The following is a 15,402-nucleotide window of genomic DNA, read 5'->3' on the forward strand; positions in this document are numbered from 1 at the left end:
CCTTTAATTATTTGTGAGCCTGGGTATATTTTTATATTTTTAATAAGGTATTTGTAATTCTTATTATCTGTTATTTTCTTAGCAACCTTTCACCTATTTTCAACTATCTCACCTATCTCAAACTATTTTTAGGCTATTAAACTATTTTCAACTTCAAACTATTAAACTTTCTTAAAAGAGCTAAGAAAAAATTTCTAGGTCAAAACTAAAAGTTTTGATTTTGACAAACTGATTTTAACTAGTTCTCTTTAAAATGGCCTCAGTTAAGGCACTGACTTCAATTTCTCACCTTGCCTCTTCGTTGGAACTTGAACTAATTTTTTGTTTTCTTAATTTGTTCTGAAAATCTAAAGCATGATAAATACTCTACAATTTCGGGTTTCATCGTTTTAACCTTATGAGGTTACCTTGGTCATGTCTCGATCCATCTTCACAACTTTCTCCATGTTGGCGCCAGTACCAAGTCGGAAGGGCCGTCCTTCTGAACTACTGAAAAAAGGCAGGCAGAGAACACAGCACACCTTACAGGCACTGCCAAAAGTGGGCTGCATGCCATGGGGTCACCCAGTCATGGTGAGGCCCTATTATACACTAACATTAGCTTTTTTTTTTTTTTTTTTTTTTGAGACAGGGCGTTGCTCTTTCACCCAGGCTGGAGTGCAGTGGCGTGATCACAGCTCACTGCAGCCTCGATCTCCCTAGGTTCAGGTGATTCTCCCACCTCAGCCTCCCAAATAGCTGGGACCACAGGTTCATGCCACTATGCTTGCCTAATTTTTGTATTTTTTGAAGAGATGGGATCTCACTATGTTGCCCAGGCTGGTCTCGAACTCCTGGGCTCAAGCCATCCTCCTGCCTTGGACTCCTAAAGCACTGGGATTACAGGCATGAGCCACCATGCCTGGACCTCTAACACTAGCTTTTAAAATCCACAATTTAAGACTCAATTTTTCAAAAAGGAAATAATTTATTACTGCTTAATTATAGCACTTTAGGGCCCAAAACAACAGCGTTTTTAGAGTTCTAAGGGTATCTAGAAATCCAGATGAAAATAATGCACAAAATGAAAAACTGACATAAACCCAGAACAAAAGCAGGGCCTGAGGACATCATCTAAACCCCAAGGAGAGGGAACTTTAACGACACCATAGATGTGATCCCTTGGCGAATGACATCTATTAGAAAGGAAGATTACAGGCGTGAGCCACAGCGCCTGGCCTATTTTGTTTGTTTTTTCAAACAAAACTGTGAAGAACACCCTGTGTGTTTCTCCCTGGACACTTGAGACTTTATTTACCCTCACCTTGACAATAAAGGGTATTACTAATCTTTCTTGACTTTACTTGTCTGACAGATGAAAAATGATATATTACTATAGTTTTTATTCCTTTCCTTTAATTATTTGTGAGCCTGGGTATATTTTTATATTTTTAATAAGGTATTTGTAATTCTTATTATCTGTTATTTTCTTAGCAACCTTTCACCTATTTTCAACTATCTCACCTATCTCAAACTATTTTTAGGCTATTAAACTATTTTCAACTTCAAACTATTAAACTTTCTTAAAAGAGCTAAGAAAAAATTTATTAGAGTTCCTTTCTAATAGTTCTGCTTCCCCTGCCTCCTGAACTTGGTTCTCCAAAAAAAATCTTTCATCAAATTTGTACTATGATGCATTTCAATGTCCAGGAATGTTTCTTGGAGATTTCCTCATATAAGCCCTGACCTGCCATAATCCCGCTTAGTTTACACCATGGTCCCATTAGAGTTTTCGGTTGCCATAATGGCAGACAGGGGATTCAATTATGAGGATGACAACATCGTCAGATCATTTAAGTAAAGAGAGGCCTCTTCCATCTGAGACATAAATACCTGCTCTGAATTCCCTTGTGCTATGTGGCAAGCCTTCCTGTTGCCCTGGATCCCACTAACAAAGCCCTGCAGGTTTGTAATATTTGGGCAATGACTATATTTTTACTTTCTTCTTGAGTAATCACACCATTTCATACTTCAACTAATTAAAGGTTTAAAAAAGTGTCTCTTGTTTCTCCAACTCACAGTCAATGAGTTGGAGTTTACCTAAATTTACCAACAGCTGAAGGATGCCAACAACTAAAAATCAAATGGCATTATTCCTTCTCAAAGCCCAAGTCACACTGGAGGCTTCCCATAGACGATAACAGATCGTCCACATGGCTTTAGCTCTCAGTTGTGCTTAGAGAGACAGTACCAAGTTGTGGTTCAGAGCTTGGGTTCTATGGTCAGAGAAGACTACATCTGCATTTCAGCTCTGCCTCAGTTTCTTTCTGTGTCACCACAGGAATCACAGTGACAGTGTCTACCTGAAAGGGGTGTAAAGAGGGCCGAGGCAGTTGATACATGTACAGGGCTTACTTAGCACAGTGCCTGTGACATGGGTGGTGCTTGAGGATGTGTAGCTATCACAATCATTATGGTCACCTTAGCAATGGCTGGAGGACTTCATGGGATGACTGGTCTTCCCGCTTGTGGATAAATATCGAGAGCTTGCCATCCACAGCCTCACTCTCTTCTCCAGGATCTTTATCTCCTTTCAAGGAATTCTTGGGACTGGTTTTTGTCAATGTGGTGTCAGGTTCAGAAGCGGTTGGAGAAAGAACTGTCTGACATCCTTTAAGCAAAAAACAAAGCTCATTCAGGAAAACTGCAGTGTTGTTTTGGCAGCTCTGCTAAAATGAAAAATAATGGTTTGGGATTTGGAATCTTTCTTCCCCCTTCTCTATTCCTCTGTCCCCGCTCCCTTCTCTGTCACTCACTCTTTCATCATAGGAAGCACAGATGCAAGGGGGACCTGACTGGGCACAGGAATGCTGCACTGCCATGCTACTCTCCTGTTGAGGAGCTTCTCACCTGGAACCACATAATCTGCCAGCTTTGCTAAGAGCAGGGAGGCGATCTTGGAAGCTGGGTCGCTGGGATCCTCCTGCTCACTGTTTAAGGAGGGGACAGAGTAGCTCCAGGGTGGGAGCTCCACGTTTCCACAGTCTTCTACGCTCATCAGGGGCAGCGCCGCCCGGCACAGCTGGAGAATAATAAGGACTAGCTTTGGAGACGGGCGTTGGTCAAGCAGCAGGGAGAGGAGTTTGGACACACAAGCTGGCTGGCTCAGGATGGCTTTACCTATGTGGCTCCTGGGAAAAAAGGAAGAAAAGGTACACAGTGCTAGAAATGTTGATCTACAGACATTCAGAAGCAAGAGTTCTCTGAATGAAACAAACCAATGAAATCTGATTTCATGAGGAATCATGAATGTGGCACTATGCTTCTGTGAAGAATTAAGAATTTTGGAAACATTTGATGAAACCAAACAACACTAATACTTAAAAAGAAAGATTTTTGAATATTTTATGATCTCTGATGTTTACTTGAGATCCTAAATTCAGAGTGATTCATGGAGCACTGAGACTTAGAAACTCAAACTAAGAGCTTTTCAGTTTGTCATTTATTCTTTCATTTTTTAACGGGAAAAAAGACATACAAATTTATTTAACATGTATACACAGGAGCCTTCAGAGTGAAAACTCAATTTCCCATGAGTTACAGAAGCTTATATACCATCTTGAGGTTACAGAAAGAATGGGGGCTTGGATCCTGGTAAACCAGGTTAAGGGAGAGGGGAGAAGCATTCTATAATAAATGATTGCTAGGGAGAATGACTGGATCTGGGAACAGAGATTAACTTGTAAATAGTTCTCTTTGGAATTTACGTTATTTATTCTTTCTTAATGAGTACCTCAAGACCAAAGCTATCATACAGTGTTTCATAGGCTTCAATGTTCTAGGATCTGCCACAGCTAAAACTGTTATATTCCAAGAAAGCTAAATAACATGCAGTCAGTCATATGTGGATATTTTATGGGCCTCGTGGCTCACACAGGGAGTATATAACCAGCACAGAATATCTTCTTTTAAAGACACAGCATGAGAAAGTGAGTTAATTACAGGCCCTGACTCATTCCTCTTTAATCTTGCTACAATGAGGGTAAGATTTTTGGTTAATGAATACCACTGCATCTATGGGAAAGGTTAGCAGCTGCTGTCAGTAAGGTATTAAAGCAAATGATGATATATTATTTTATGATTTAGCTATTCACCTAAATAATCCTTATATTTTGGAACTAAATACTATGTTTCAATGACTTTATCCTCCATTATTTTTTTGAGGCAAGAGTGTGTCAAAATGGCCTAGTAATTTAGCTATTTCGAAAAGACAACCACCACCAAAAGAAACCCCAATCGTTCAAGAGGAAAGCCAGCTTCTCCCAGAGCTCCAGGCTGGACCTTGCATACCTTGAGAGATCATTGAGAAGACTAAGGACATCCTGGAGCGCGTCATTCCCAGCAGCCTGGTTGCCACAGCACTCTGTGGCTCGGGCAAGATGGTTAGTGAGAAGGCTGGACACCTGCCGGGCCAGACCTGAGTGCACAGCCTCTGTGGAGCCACCTTCACAGTTTAAGAAAGAAAAAAAGAGATTGGTGAAAACCTAAGGGTGCCATGGTGAGCCTGAGGGGGCGGCGAGCCCTGTCCATTTATCTTGCTTAATGTTTCATGAACCATCTAATAGTGTCTCCTCATTAGATAATATCTATACATAAAAAGGATAATAGTTATTTTAAAAATAACTCAATGTGGGGGGTAGACATTACTATTAATGAAAATTGAATATGATTAATCCATACATAACCAAAGAACATATTTTGATTGATAGGGAAGAATCATTACTTCACCGGTGATGAAAACATTTTGATTTCTTAACTCATACTTTCCCAAACACAATAAAAGACCTTTCTGGATTCTTCCATGTTTACCATAGTTCCAGAACCTCCCAAGCATGTAAAAGTTATGAAAAAGTATTTGTTGTTTCCTGAACTTTCCATGCTCTTTTAGATCCCTGAGTCTACACACGCTGTTTGTTCTGCTCGAAAGTCTTCTCCTTCCTTCAAGAGTAACTCCCGTGTCACCTTCTCTGGGAAGCTTTGCTGGATCCCTAGCACAGCTGGTCTCTGGGACCTCTACACTCCCACTGCACATCCTAGCTACCTCAGTTGTGGCACTGATTACACTATAAGTATTTGCTTATTGGTCTATTTCCCTGTCAGACCTTTTTTTTTTTTTTTTTTTGAGATGGAGTTTTGCTCTTGTTGCCCAGGCTGGAGTGCAATGGCACGATCTTGGTTCACCGCAACCTCCGCCTCCCAGGTTCAAGCGATTCTCCTGCCTCACCCTCCCTAGTAGCTGGGATTACAGGCATGTGCCACCATGCCAGGCTAATTTTGTATTTTTAGTAGAGATGGGGTTTCTCCATGTTGGTCAGGCTGGTCTCGAACTCCTGACCTCTGGTGATCCGCCCTCCTCAGCCTCCCAAAGTGCTGGGATTACAGGCGTGAGCCACTGCACCCAGACTATGCCAGACCATATTTTTAACGGGAGGAATAATGCCTTATTTATCTTTTGCCTGGCATATAATAGACTCTCAAGACATTAAAATGCATCGTGAACAAATAAACAGATAAATAAACAAGTTATACACACAGGCCTGGAATCTTATTGGGAAATTTATCCTTCAAGTTTACTTTTTTTTTTGAAACAGGGTCTCGCTCTGTTGCCCAGGGAGTGTAGTGGCACGATCACAGCTCACTGCAGCCTCGACCTCCCTGGCTCAAGCAATCTTCCCACTTTAGCCTTCTGAGTGGCTGGGACTATAGGCACGTGTCACTGCACCCAGCCCAGGTTTACTTTTTATTTGGATTGGTCACTAAAAATAAAATTTGGAAACATCACCTTGAAAATGCAACTGAAAAGCCACTTCAAAAAATATTTGTTTTTTTGAACGCCAAGGCGCGAGGACTGCTTGAGGCCAGGAGTTTGAGACCAACCTGGGCAACACAGTAAGATCCTGTCTCTAAAAACAAACAACAACAACAACAAAAAACCTTAGCTGGGCATGGTAAGTGCGCCTATGGTCCTACTTGGGAGGCTGTGGTCGGGGGATCTCTTATCATTTGAGCCAGGGAGGTTGAGGTTACAGTGAGCTATGACTGCACCACTGTACCCTAGCCTGGGTGACAGACCTTGTGTCTGACAAATTTTTTTTAATTAAAAAAAATATATTTGGAAACTACTAGCAGTATTGACAAGGAGAGAATAAAAAATATCTTCTCAATTTCTTGGGATTACTGTACTCCTTCAGGGTACAGGGATATCATTCAGTCTCATCGTAATGCTGTAAGTTTTTATAAAACCACACTGAGGAAAAGTCTCTCATGAAATCATCCACTGATTTAACCCATCTGATCATGTCATTTGATAGAGCCTTTCTCTCTTTCATTTAGCATTAAAAAACCAATAAACTAACACACCAATAGAAGAAATCAGTGAGCTCTAGAAAGGAGTCTGGCATCTCACCTTCCTCTTTTTCCCACTCAACACAGCGGTTGGCAAGCACCTGGAAGGCAGCCCAGGCCATGGTGGCCACCTTCTGCTTCTTGGTCTGTTTCTCACTGGAGCTGGACTCGGTCTGACTGCTCAAGCTACACAGTCGATCCATGAGCTGCACAAGGCCACTGCGTACCAGGCACTTCTCTTCGCTCCTGACAAAGGGTCATGGATTACACTAGATAAACGTAACTGACCGACACTCAGGAAACTCTCATGTGAGGTTCAAAGGGGCATAAAACATGCTGGTGCAGCTCTTTCCCTACAACTTAGGATACTGCCATGTGCAATCAAACACAAAATGATTTTCTTATAATGATGATTCCCTTCATTAACAAGGAACTTCAAATTCTGGTTTGTTTATATACAACATCAAGCAAAAATCGATGGAATCAACTCAGTGTTGCCATGATGGAAAAAAATCATGTATTTTGTCCTAAGGGGATTCAACGAATGCTTGACATCTTCAAATTAGTAACTAAGTGACCCAAGAGAGGAAATAAATGTATATATGCAAAATATTTCTGCCAAATATGTAAGTAATTTCCTAGGGACCTTTTATTTTTCTTTGAACCTCTGTATCTTCACAATGTAATATAATCCTAATGGCTGCATTTAGTCATGTAGGAACTCAATAATAAGAAATTTACATAGGAACCTTAAGTGTCTTTCAGGAGAAAAGTTTCGTACAGCTAGTTCTGGATAATGAAAGCAAAAAATCCAATTTTTAAAATTAAAAATACTTTCACTTAATCGACTATACTGCAGGGTAACTTACACACAACAAAAGGCCTTTCCGTACTTACCTGGTGTAAGGTATGGTACATAAGAGTCCAATGCTATTTGCGCAAGCGATAGGGTAACGAGCACACAAAGAAACAACAGAGGTCATGGTCTCGCCAAAGGCTTCCTGGACCTGCTCGACCATCCCACCACATGTGAGTTCTTCAATTCTGTGAAAGAGAAACCAAAGCTCAGGCTTCCTGAACCACGTCAAGAACAGTGGCTGAGCAGGAGAGGCCTCTTGAGAAACTCTAGAGTATCTGGATGAATCCAGAACTGAAGGGCTCTTGGAGAACATCCAGCTCAGTGTTTCCCAGACTATGCAAGACTGCTGGACAGAAGTTTTAGGTGTGCCTCCAAAACAGCGGTCCACACTCCAGAAAAGTCTAGGAAATCCTGGGTTAGGGAAATTAAAACAGACTACTGTAGGACTTTTCAGAGCCTTCAGTAAGGGTAAAGCGAATGGCCTCTCTACAAGCAGGGGACATTCAACATTTTCCAAACTTATTTGATCATGAAACCAGTTATTTCAGACATGTCTACAATAATCAAAGTAGCACTGAATACTGTAAGTGCTTTTTCTTTTCTTTTCTTTTCTTTTTTAGAGACAGGGTCTTGGTCTGTTACCCAGGCTGGAGTGCAGTGGTACGATCACAGCTCACTGCAGCCTTGATCTCTTGGGCTCAGGTGATCCTCCCACCTCTGCCTCCCAAGTAGCTGGGACCACAGATGCACACCACCACATCCAGCTAATTTTTTTGACTTTTAGTAGAGATGATGTTTCGCTATGTTGCCCAGGCTGGTTTCAATCTCCTGAGCTCAAGTAATCCTCCCACCTCGGCCTCCCAAAATGCTGGGATTACAGGCCTGAGCCACTGTGCCTAGCCAAGGCAGTTTTATTAATGAGACAACTAAGGCTCAAATGGATTAGCTAAGTGTCTGTTTTTGAGTTCACACTTCAGTTATTAGCAGAAGATGAAAGCCTAGTTGATATAAAATAAAACTTTCCCAATGCAAAAACACAACATAGGGCCGATTCTATACCAATTAATATTAGTTTAGAACTGAAACTATCAGGATGTATCTACAAAGACATGCAACATAGTATTGTTTATAAAAGCAAAAACAAGAAAAACTAACCTAATGTTCAAAAACAGGGAATTTGTTAAAGTTTCAAGCATATAATGCAGTGCTACAGAACCACTAAGAACACTACAGGAGACATCTACAGTTAGAACACAGACACTAAAGTGTTAACAGAATGTTATCTTAAGAGGGTGTACTTGTAGGTGATTTTCATTGTATTTTTTGGCATTTTCTACATTTTTTTTTCAAGTTTCTGACAAATGACAATAATCGAGGGAAAAGGAATAGTGCTGCCAGTTTTATGGAGAAATTAAATTCTGGAAATAGGCTGAGGTAATCATTAGGGCTTTTCCCTATTTCTTTCTGGGCACCCTGTGGTTGGCTGGGCAGTGACAAGTCTGGTCAATGAGCCAGAGTTCTGACAAGGAGCCTGGCAGCTCTTGAGGTGATGGTTTCCTCCTCTGTGATTACCATGAGCCAGCATGAACCCATCATGAACAGAAGCAAGACCTAAAATTTTGTCTTCTTCATTTTTTGTGACAAGGTTTTGCTCTGTTGCCCAGGCTGAAGTGCAGGGTGGTGCGATCACAGCTTACTGCAGCCTCAAGCTCCTGGCCTCAAGCGATCTTCCTGCCTCAGCTTCTCCAGTAGCTGGGACCACAGGCATGCCCCACCACTATGGCTAATTTTTTCTTTTTTGTAGAGACAGGGTCTCACTATATTGCCCAGGCTGGTCTTGAACTCCTAGCCTCAAGTGATCCTCCTGCTTTGGCCTCCTTAAGTGCTGGGATTATAGGTGTGAGACACTGGGCCCAACAAAATTTTGTCTTTTAAGCCACTTAAATTTTGGACTTGTTTCCAAATAATAGTCTCACCTCTCCTGTACTCCCAGCTACTTGGAAGGCTGAGGTGGGACGATCTCAAGATTTCTCAAGATACTCACTTCAGCTCTTAATTAACCCATTTTCCTCCAGCCACTGAACCCTCTCTGCCTGTTGGCCAGAATTCCTCAAAGAACTGTCAGGAAGCACAGCAGCCTCCAGCAGCTCCAGTCCAGGGCTTGCAGAGAAATGCATTTTCTATTTCTATTTGAAGATTTTTGAAGCCCAGTAGGAAACTCATATAGAACAACTCACAAATGAGTTATAAAATCATCTTCAGAGTTAGTATCTATGATTACATTTTTAGAAATTGGTTCAGTAATAACAGTTATGGAAATGTATAAAAATATAGGTAGAAGGAGGTTGTTAATGCAAAAACAAAACAAAGCAAAAACAAAAGCAATAAAGACAAATGAACCTATGTGTCCGTCAGCAGAGGATGCGTTAATTTTTTTAGAAAAGGTCATCTATATAATGTATATCTATGAGCTCTTAAAAATCTTAAAGCAGCCAGGTGTGGTGGCTCATGCCTTTAATCCCAGCAGTCTGGGAGACTGAGACAGGAGGATCCCTTGAGCCCAGAAATTTGAGACCAGCCTGGGCAACATGGCAAGACCCCATCTCTACAAAAAATAAATACATTAGCTGGGCATGGTGGTACGCGCCTATAGTCCCAGCTACTTGGGAGACTGAGGTGGGAAGATCGCTTGAGCCTGGGGAGGTCAAGGCTGCAGTGAGCCATGATCACGTCATTGCATGCCAGCCTGGGTGACAGAACGAGAATCTGCTTAAAAAAAAAAAAAAAAAAAGGCTGGGCACGGTGGCTCATGCCTGTAATCACAGCACTTTGGGGGGCCGAGGCAGGCAGATCACCTGAGGTCGGGAGTTTGAGACCAGCCTCGCCAAAATGGTGAAACCCCATCTCTACTAAAAATATAAAAATTAGCCAGGTGTGGTGGCATGTGCCTGTAATCCCAGCTACTTGGGAGGTTGAGACACGAGAATCACTTGAACCCGGGAGGCAGAGGCTGCCATGAGCCAAGATCGTGCTGCTGCACTCCAGCCTTGGTGACAGAGTGAGACTCTGTGTCAAATAAAAAGAAGATAAAGCAGACCAGACCTATATGTGCTGATATGAAAACACAGATATCTGAGATATCTAAGACATACTGAGCAAAACAACCATGGTTATAGAAAGGCATGGATAATATAATCTGAATTAAGTTGAAAAAATTTACACACAAACACAGTTATGTGTACAAAAAGAATTATACAGCTGCTTATGCATGTATGGTTGCTGTAATGAGCTCTTAATGGACAGAGTGGAATTCAGGAGAAGAAGGTGAATACTGAGAGTTTTACGTTCTATTAATATGTTGAGTTTTTTTGCAAGATCATGTACCACTTTTATATAAATATTTTAGAGGAAAACATTAGCAAATACTACCGCCTACGTTTGGGTCCCAAGAATAATCTTTTGAATGGCTCTGACCATTCTAGAAAGGACAGTATAAACTAACAGAAACAACTAACCTGGGTCCTCCCTGAAGGACCATCGTCACTGGACCCACAAGATGCGTCACTCCCCCGACTCGTACGGCAGCAGTCAGCAATTCCCGCATGTGCACCAGTGCCTGCTTGCGAGTGTTTCCCCGCCGCCACCTTGTCTGTGCAGCCAAAAGAAAACTGCTGCTGGACACCTGAAATGCACAAGAAGGAGGGACACCTGACTCCTGCTAACTGCCGCAAGACCCCACATGCTGTTAGGTGCTATTCATCTGGAGCCCGCAAAATGTGACGTACAGCTTGGTCAGGGTTGGTGCCGATGAAAGCAAACAGCTGCCCTAGCAGGACACTGTAGGTGGGCTTGTCCCTGCTGTCCTCAATGGCCAGCGACTGCAGGAGTGTAAAGGAGCTGCTGCGGTGGCTGGTCACGTGGCGACGCCTACAGGGAACACAGAACAGACTGGCAAGACGAGAAACACACTCAGGGAGCTTGTTTTGATGAATGCATTCAGCTGCATGTGGGAACCCAACCCTGGCCATTAGCCATTTACCTCTGATTTGCTCTAGTAAATTCCAAATCTTCATTACCAATCATTTCCAGGTCAGAAGGAGCTGACATGCTGCGAAGAAAAACAGGCTGCCTGACAGCGTGAGATATCACTTTTGTTTCAGAAGCTGATTTACAAGCTAGAAAAAAAAGGAATAAAAAGGCTGACATTTCTGCTATCTGTACAACAGCCAAATGCAACACAGAACTACCCAACAGTCTAAGTGTATCTTTGCTTTCTATCACAGTTCAGCCACCAATCTAGCTAGCACAGCATACTGATGGTTTTTACATCAATTTTTTAACCTAAGTATTAGGTTAAAAATTATTTTAACTTAAAAAAATTAAAATCTTTTTATTAAATTGGTTTTCCAAAGAAAAGCTGAAAAATTCATTGAATTTCATAGCTATCAATGTCCACTTTAATGTAAGCATTCTAAAAAGCAACGGAGGACATAGAAAGTATTGCCAAAAAGCACAAATTTCTTTTTTTTAATTTTTCAATTTCTTATTTTTTTAAGATGGGTCTCGCTCTGTCACCCAGGATGCAGTGCAGCGGTGTGATCTCGGCTTTCTGCAACCTTCACCTCCCAGGTTCAAGCGATTCTCCTACCTCAGCCTCCCAAGTAGCTGCGATTACAGGCGTGCACCACCACGCCCAGGTAACCTCTGTATTTTTTTAGTAGAGACGGGGTTTCGCCATGTTGGCCAGGCTGGTCTTGAACTCCTGACTTCAAGTGATCTGCTCACCTTGGCCTCCCAAAGTGCCAGGATTACAGGTGTGAGCTACCACACCTGGCCCAAATTTCTTAATTCAAATACATCCAAATCCATTTTTTTCAGAGATGGCCTTTTTCCCTGCTTTAACCCCAGATATATTTAACTGATTTATTGTCATTTAATGATACCTCTGCTTTGATCATAGTTGGTAGGAATAAATATTACACTTGAGTTGGAATCTGAACTGGTCTTTCTATAAGATATACTCCTTAACCCTGTCCAGGGAAATAGATGTTTTATAAAACAATCCTTAAATGGAAGAAGATAAAACTATATGTCAAGACTAGCTAAGAAAAAAAGATGTTGAGAAAGTGCAGGAAAAAAAACATTTTATTTTTCTAAAATTTTCACTTATTTATTTATTTAGAGACAGGGTCTTGCTCTGTTGCCCAGGCTGAAGAGCAGTGCTGCAATCATGGCTCACTGCAGCCTTGAACTCCTGGACTCAAGCAATCCTCCCAACTCAGCCTCCCAAGTAGCTGGGATTACAGGTGCATGCCACCATGTCTGGCTAATTTTTATATTTTTTTGTAGAGACCAGGTCCTGCTATGTGGCAAAGCCTGGTCTTGAACTCCTGGTGTAAGCGATCCTCCTGCTTTGGCCTCCCAAAGTTCTGGAATTACAGGCATGAGCCACTGTGCCCAGCTGAGAAAACCATTTTGTATCTGTCTTAAGAGTGGTTAGACAGCTTAAATATAAAAAAATTATAATTTTTGAAGATACTGTTATCTCTGAGGTCAAGAGCCTCTGGGACAGTACTAACAGCCTTACCAAGTGGTCAGGTCTATATACAGGACCTTTAACAAGGGCTTATGTGTATAGCAGACCATCCTGGCATGTGATTGTACCACACACTCTCTCCCAAACCTGTGTCTTTCCCTGAAGTTCTCAGGGAGAACCTGTATTAGAGAGCGAGACCCTGGGAGTCCTCCTAGACTTCAAATCCCAAGTAAGAAGAGCCTTAGATGACCAGCTGGGATGAAAACAAGTTTGCCTGCTCTCTACTGCCCACTGGGCAATGGGGCTACGTAACATGGACTCTTTCATTTAAGAACATGTTTATTTAACTTTATCTCTCAGGTTAAGAATGAATGCTTGTGGGCTGTGCCATGTTACAGATCCTGTCTTAAGTAAGAAGACTCAATGATTTTCCTGAGAGATGCATTTTTAGGCTAACAATTAAAATGTGACCTAGGCCGGGCGTGGTGGCTCACGCCTGTAATCCCAGCACTTTGGGAGGCTGAGGTGGGCAGATCACCTGAGGTCAGGGGTTCAAGACCAGCCTGGCCAACATAGCAAAACTCTGTCTCTACTAAAAATACAAAAATTAGCTGGGCATGGTGGTGAGCGCCTGTAATCCCACCTACCTGGGAAGCTGAGGCAGGAGAATCGCTTGAACCCAGGAGACAGAGACTGCAGTGAGCAGAGATTGTGCCACCGCACTCCAGCCTGGACGACAGAGTGAGACTCCGCCTCAAAAAAATAAAAAATAAAATAAAATAAAATAAAATGTGACCTAGAAAAAGTTAATTTCCAGGAAGTCATACCACAAGGTTCCACATAATTATTAAAGATGAAATGCAAACTCAGCTTCAAGTAAAGAGGAAAAAATGTTACAAGATTTATGATGTTGACTAATTGTATATGTTACTATGAAATATAATTATATATGTTAGTATGAAAACAAAAACGGGCGCAGTGGCTCACACCTGTAATCCTAGCATGTTAGGACGCCAAGGTGGGCGGATCACCTGAGGTCAGGAGTTCGAGACCAACCTAGCCAACATAGTGAAACCCCGTCTCTACCAAAAATACAAAAATTAGCCAGGCATGGTGGCATGCGCCTGTAATCCCAGCTACTCGGGAGGCTGAAGCAGAAGAATTGCTTGAACCTGGGAGGCGGAGGTTTTGGTGAGCCAAGATTGCGCCACTGCACTCTAGTCTGGGCGACAGAGTGAGACTCAGTCTCAAAAAATAAAATAAAATAAAGAAAACAAGAAGTTGACCACAGGAATTTAATGACATACAAGTATTTCTTTGTTTTTCTTTTGTCACTCAAGTGCTTTGTAGAGAAAGTATAAGGCAAAATTAAATATGTTAAAATTTCATTTTGTTTTCCTTTCTCAGAGTACCCAAGAGTGAATTTTTCAAAATATAGCTGTGTGTCTTATATGAACAGAGTATATTCTCTGTTCATATAACAGAAGCCGATTAGGGGCTATCTTTGAGCAGTACCTGGTGTTTCAGCAGGGGTCCCAGAGATGCTTCTCGTGAGGCCCGACTGGGCTGCGATGGTGACATGCAGCAACAGCTCGGCTCGGTTCATTAAACTCTTCACTAACGTCTTTGTTTTAGCCAGTGGGTGTGAGGGTTTCTGAATAAGAGAATTCACTTCTTGTAGGAACTTCTCCCTATAAAGAAAGACTGATGTGCATTGAGTTGTTCTCTAGCTTATCAAAAACAACTATTAAAAAAAAATGTTTACAAAGAATAAGAGAAGACACAGGGGAAACTAAGCAAAAGTAACCTAATCAACATTGCTTACTTCCCTGTTTCCTCATCCAAGTAACAGTGTTAGAAACTCTGGCCACTTCTGGCTCCTTTTTCTGTTTCAAATGCCTATGCTAACTTTTGAAGGCTAAAACCAAAATTTCCAATTTACCAAATGAGTTCCAACTCTAAAATATTTAGTAAATTCACAACATTTAAAAATATATCTATTAAGAGACTAGACCTTTACAGTGTGTTTTGAGCATCAAGGTGATAATAGCCTTAATAGTTATTAATACGACTAACCTCAGTGATAGGACCATGTTTTCAAGATCATTCCCATCAAAGGAGACTTCCTTCATTGAACATAAAAGTTCTAGTTCTTTCATTTTGTTCTAAAGAAAAAAAAGATGGTATGCAGGATCTGCAAGAACCAAGTTTTACTATACATATATTAAAATGAACAGAAAATTTCAGAGAAAAACCACCACCTTTGGTCCACATTTCTATGCTTGAAACTCATTTGTAAGTTATTATTTGATATTTTAATGATTAAAAATGGCATTGACTACTTTCTGGGAATTCTTTCAGGGCTTATAATTTTGCCTATTTTTTGTTTTTTAAGGCTTGAAAGCAAAATTTGACCATGATGACAACTTCTTTATATATCTTTATAAAACTATTAATCAGTTAAAAAAACAACCTAATGAGTAATTATTTGTATACTGCATGTTGATCTAATCAATTTTCATTTAACCTCTTTTAAAGAATGGGTACATTTTTGGAGTGTGCAACATTTTAGGAAATGACATTATTTTACCTCTACACACACACACACACACACACACACACA

At 41.2% G+C, this 15,402-nt stretch overlaps 1 protein-coding gene across 6 annotated transcripts in view; it reads right to left on the reverse strand.

Annotated features, from left to right (window-relative positions):
- Window positions 1-15,402, reverse strand: part of HECTD4 (HECT domain E3 ubiquitin protein ligase 4) — a 218,577-nt gene that overhangs the window by 70,590 nt on the left and 132,585 nt on the right. For all 6 annotated transcript variants that reach the window (XM_031001130.3, XM_031001134.3, XM_031001133.3 and 3 more), the window contains exons 28-38: window positions 14,856-14,944; window positions 14,295-14,470; window positions 11,283-11,418; window positions 11,029-11,170; window positions 10,759-10,925; window positions 7,282-7,428; window positions 6,446-6,630; window positions 4,330-4,483; window positions 2,890-3,170; window positions 2,461-2,650; window positions 408-489 (exon numbers count right to left, since the gene is read on the reverse strand). In XM_031001130.3, the coding sequence (XP_030856990.2) occupies window positions 408-489; window positions 2,461-2,650; window positions 2,890-3,170; window positions 4,330-4,483; window positions 6,446-6,630; window positions 7,282-7,428; window positions 10,759-10,925; window positions 11,029-11,170; window positions 11,283-11,418; window positions 14,295-14,470; window positions 14,856-14,944 (1,749 nt within the window). The remainder of the gene's footprint in view (window positions 1-407; window positions 490-2,460; window positions 2,651-2,889; window positions 3,171-4,329; window positions 4,484-6,445; window positions 6,631-7,281; window positions 7,429-10,758; window positions 10,926-11,028; window positions 11,171-11,282; window positions 11,419-14,294; window positions 14,471-14,855; window positions 14,945-15,402) is intronic.

Source organism: Gorilla gorilla, chromosome 10 (assembly GCF_029281585.2).
Source record: "Gorilla gorilla gorilla isolate KB3781 chromosome 10, NHGRI_mGorGor1-v2.1_pri, whole genome shotgun sequence".
Taxonomy (NCBI): domain Eukaryota; kingdom Metazoa; phylum Chordata; class Mammalia; order Primates; family Hominidae; genus Gorilla; species Gorilla gorilla.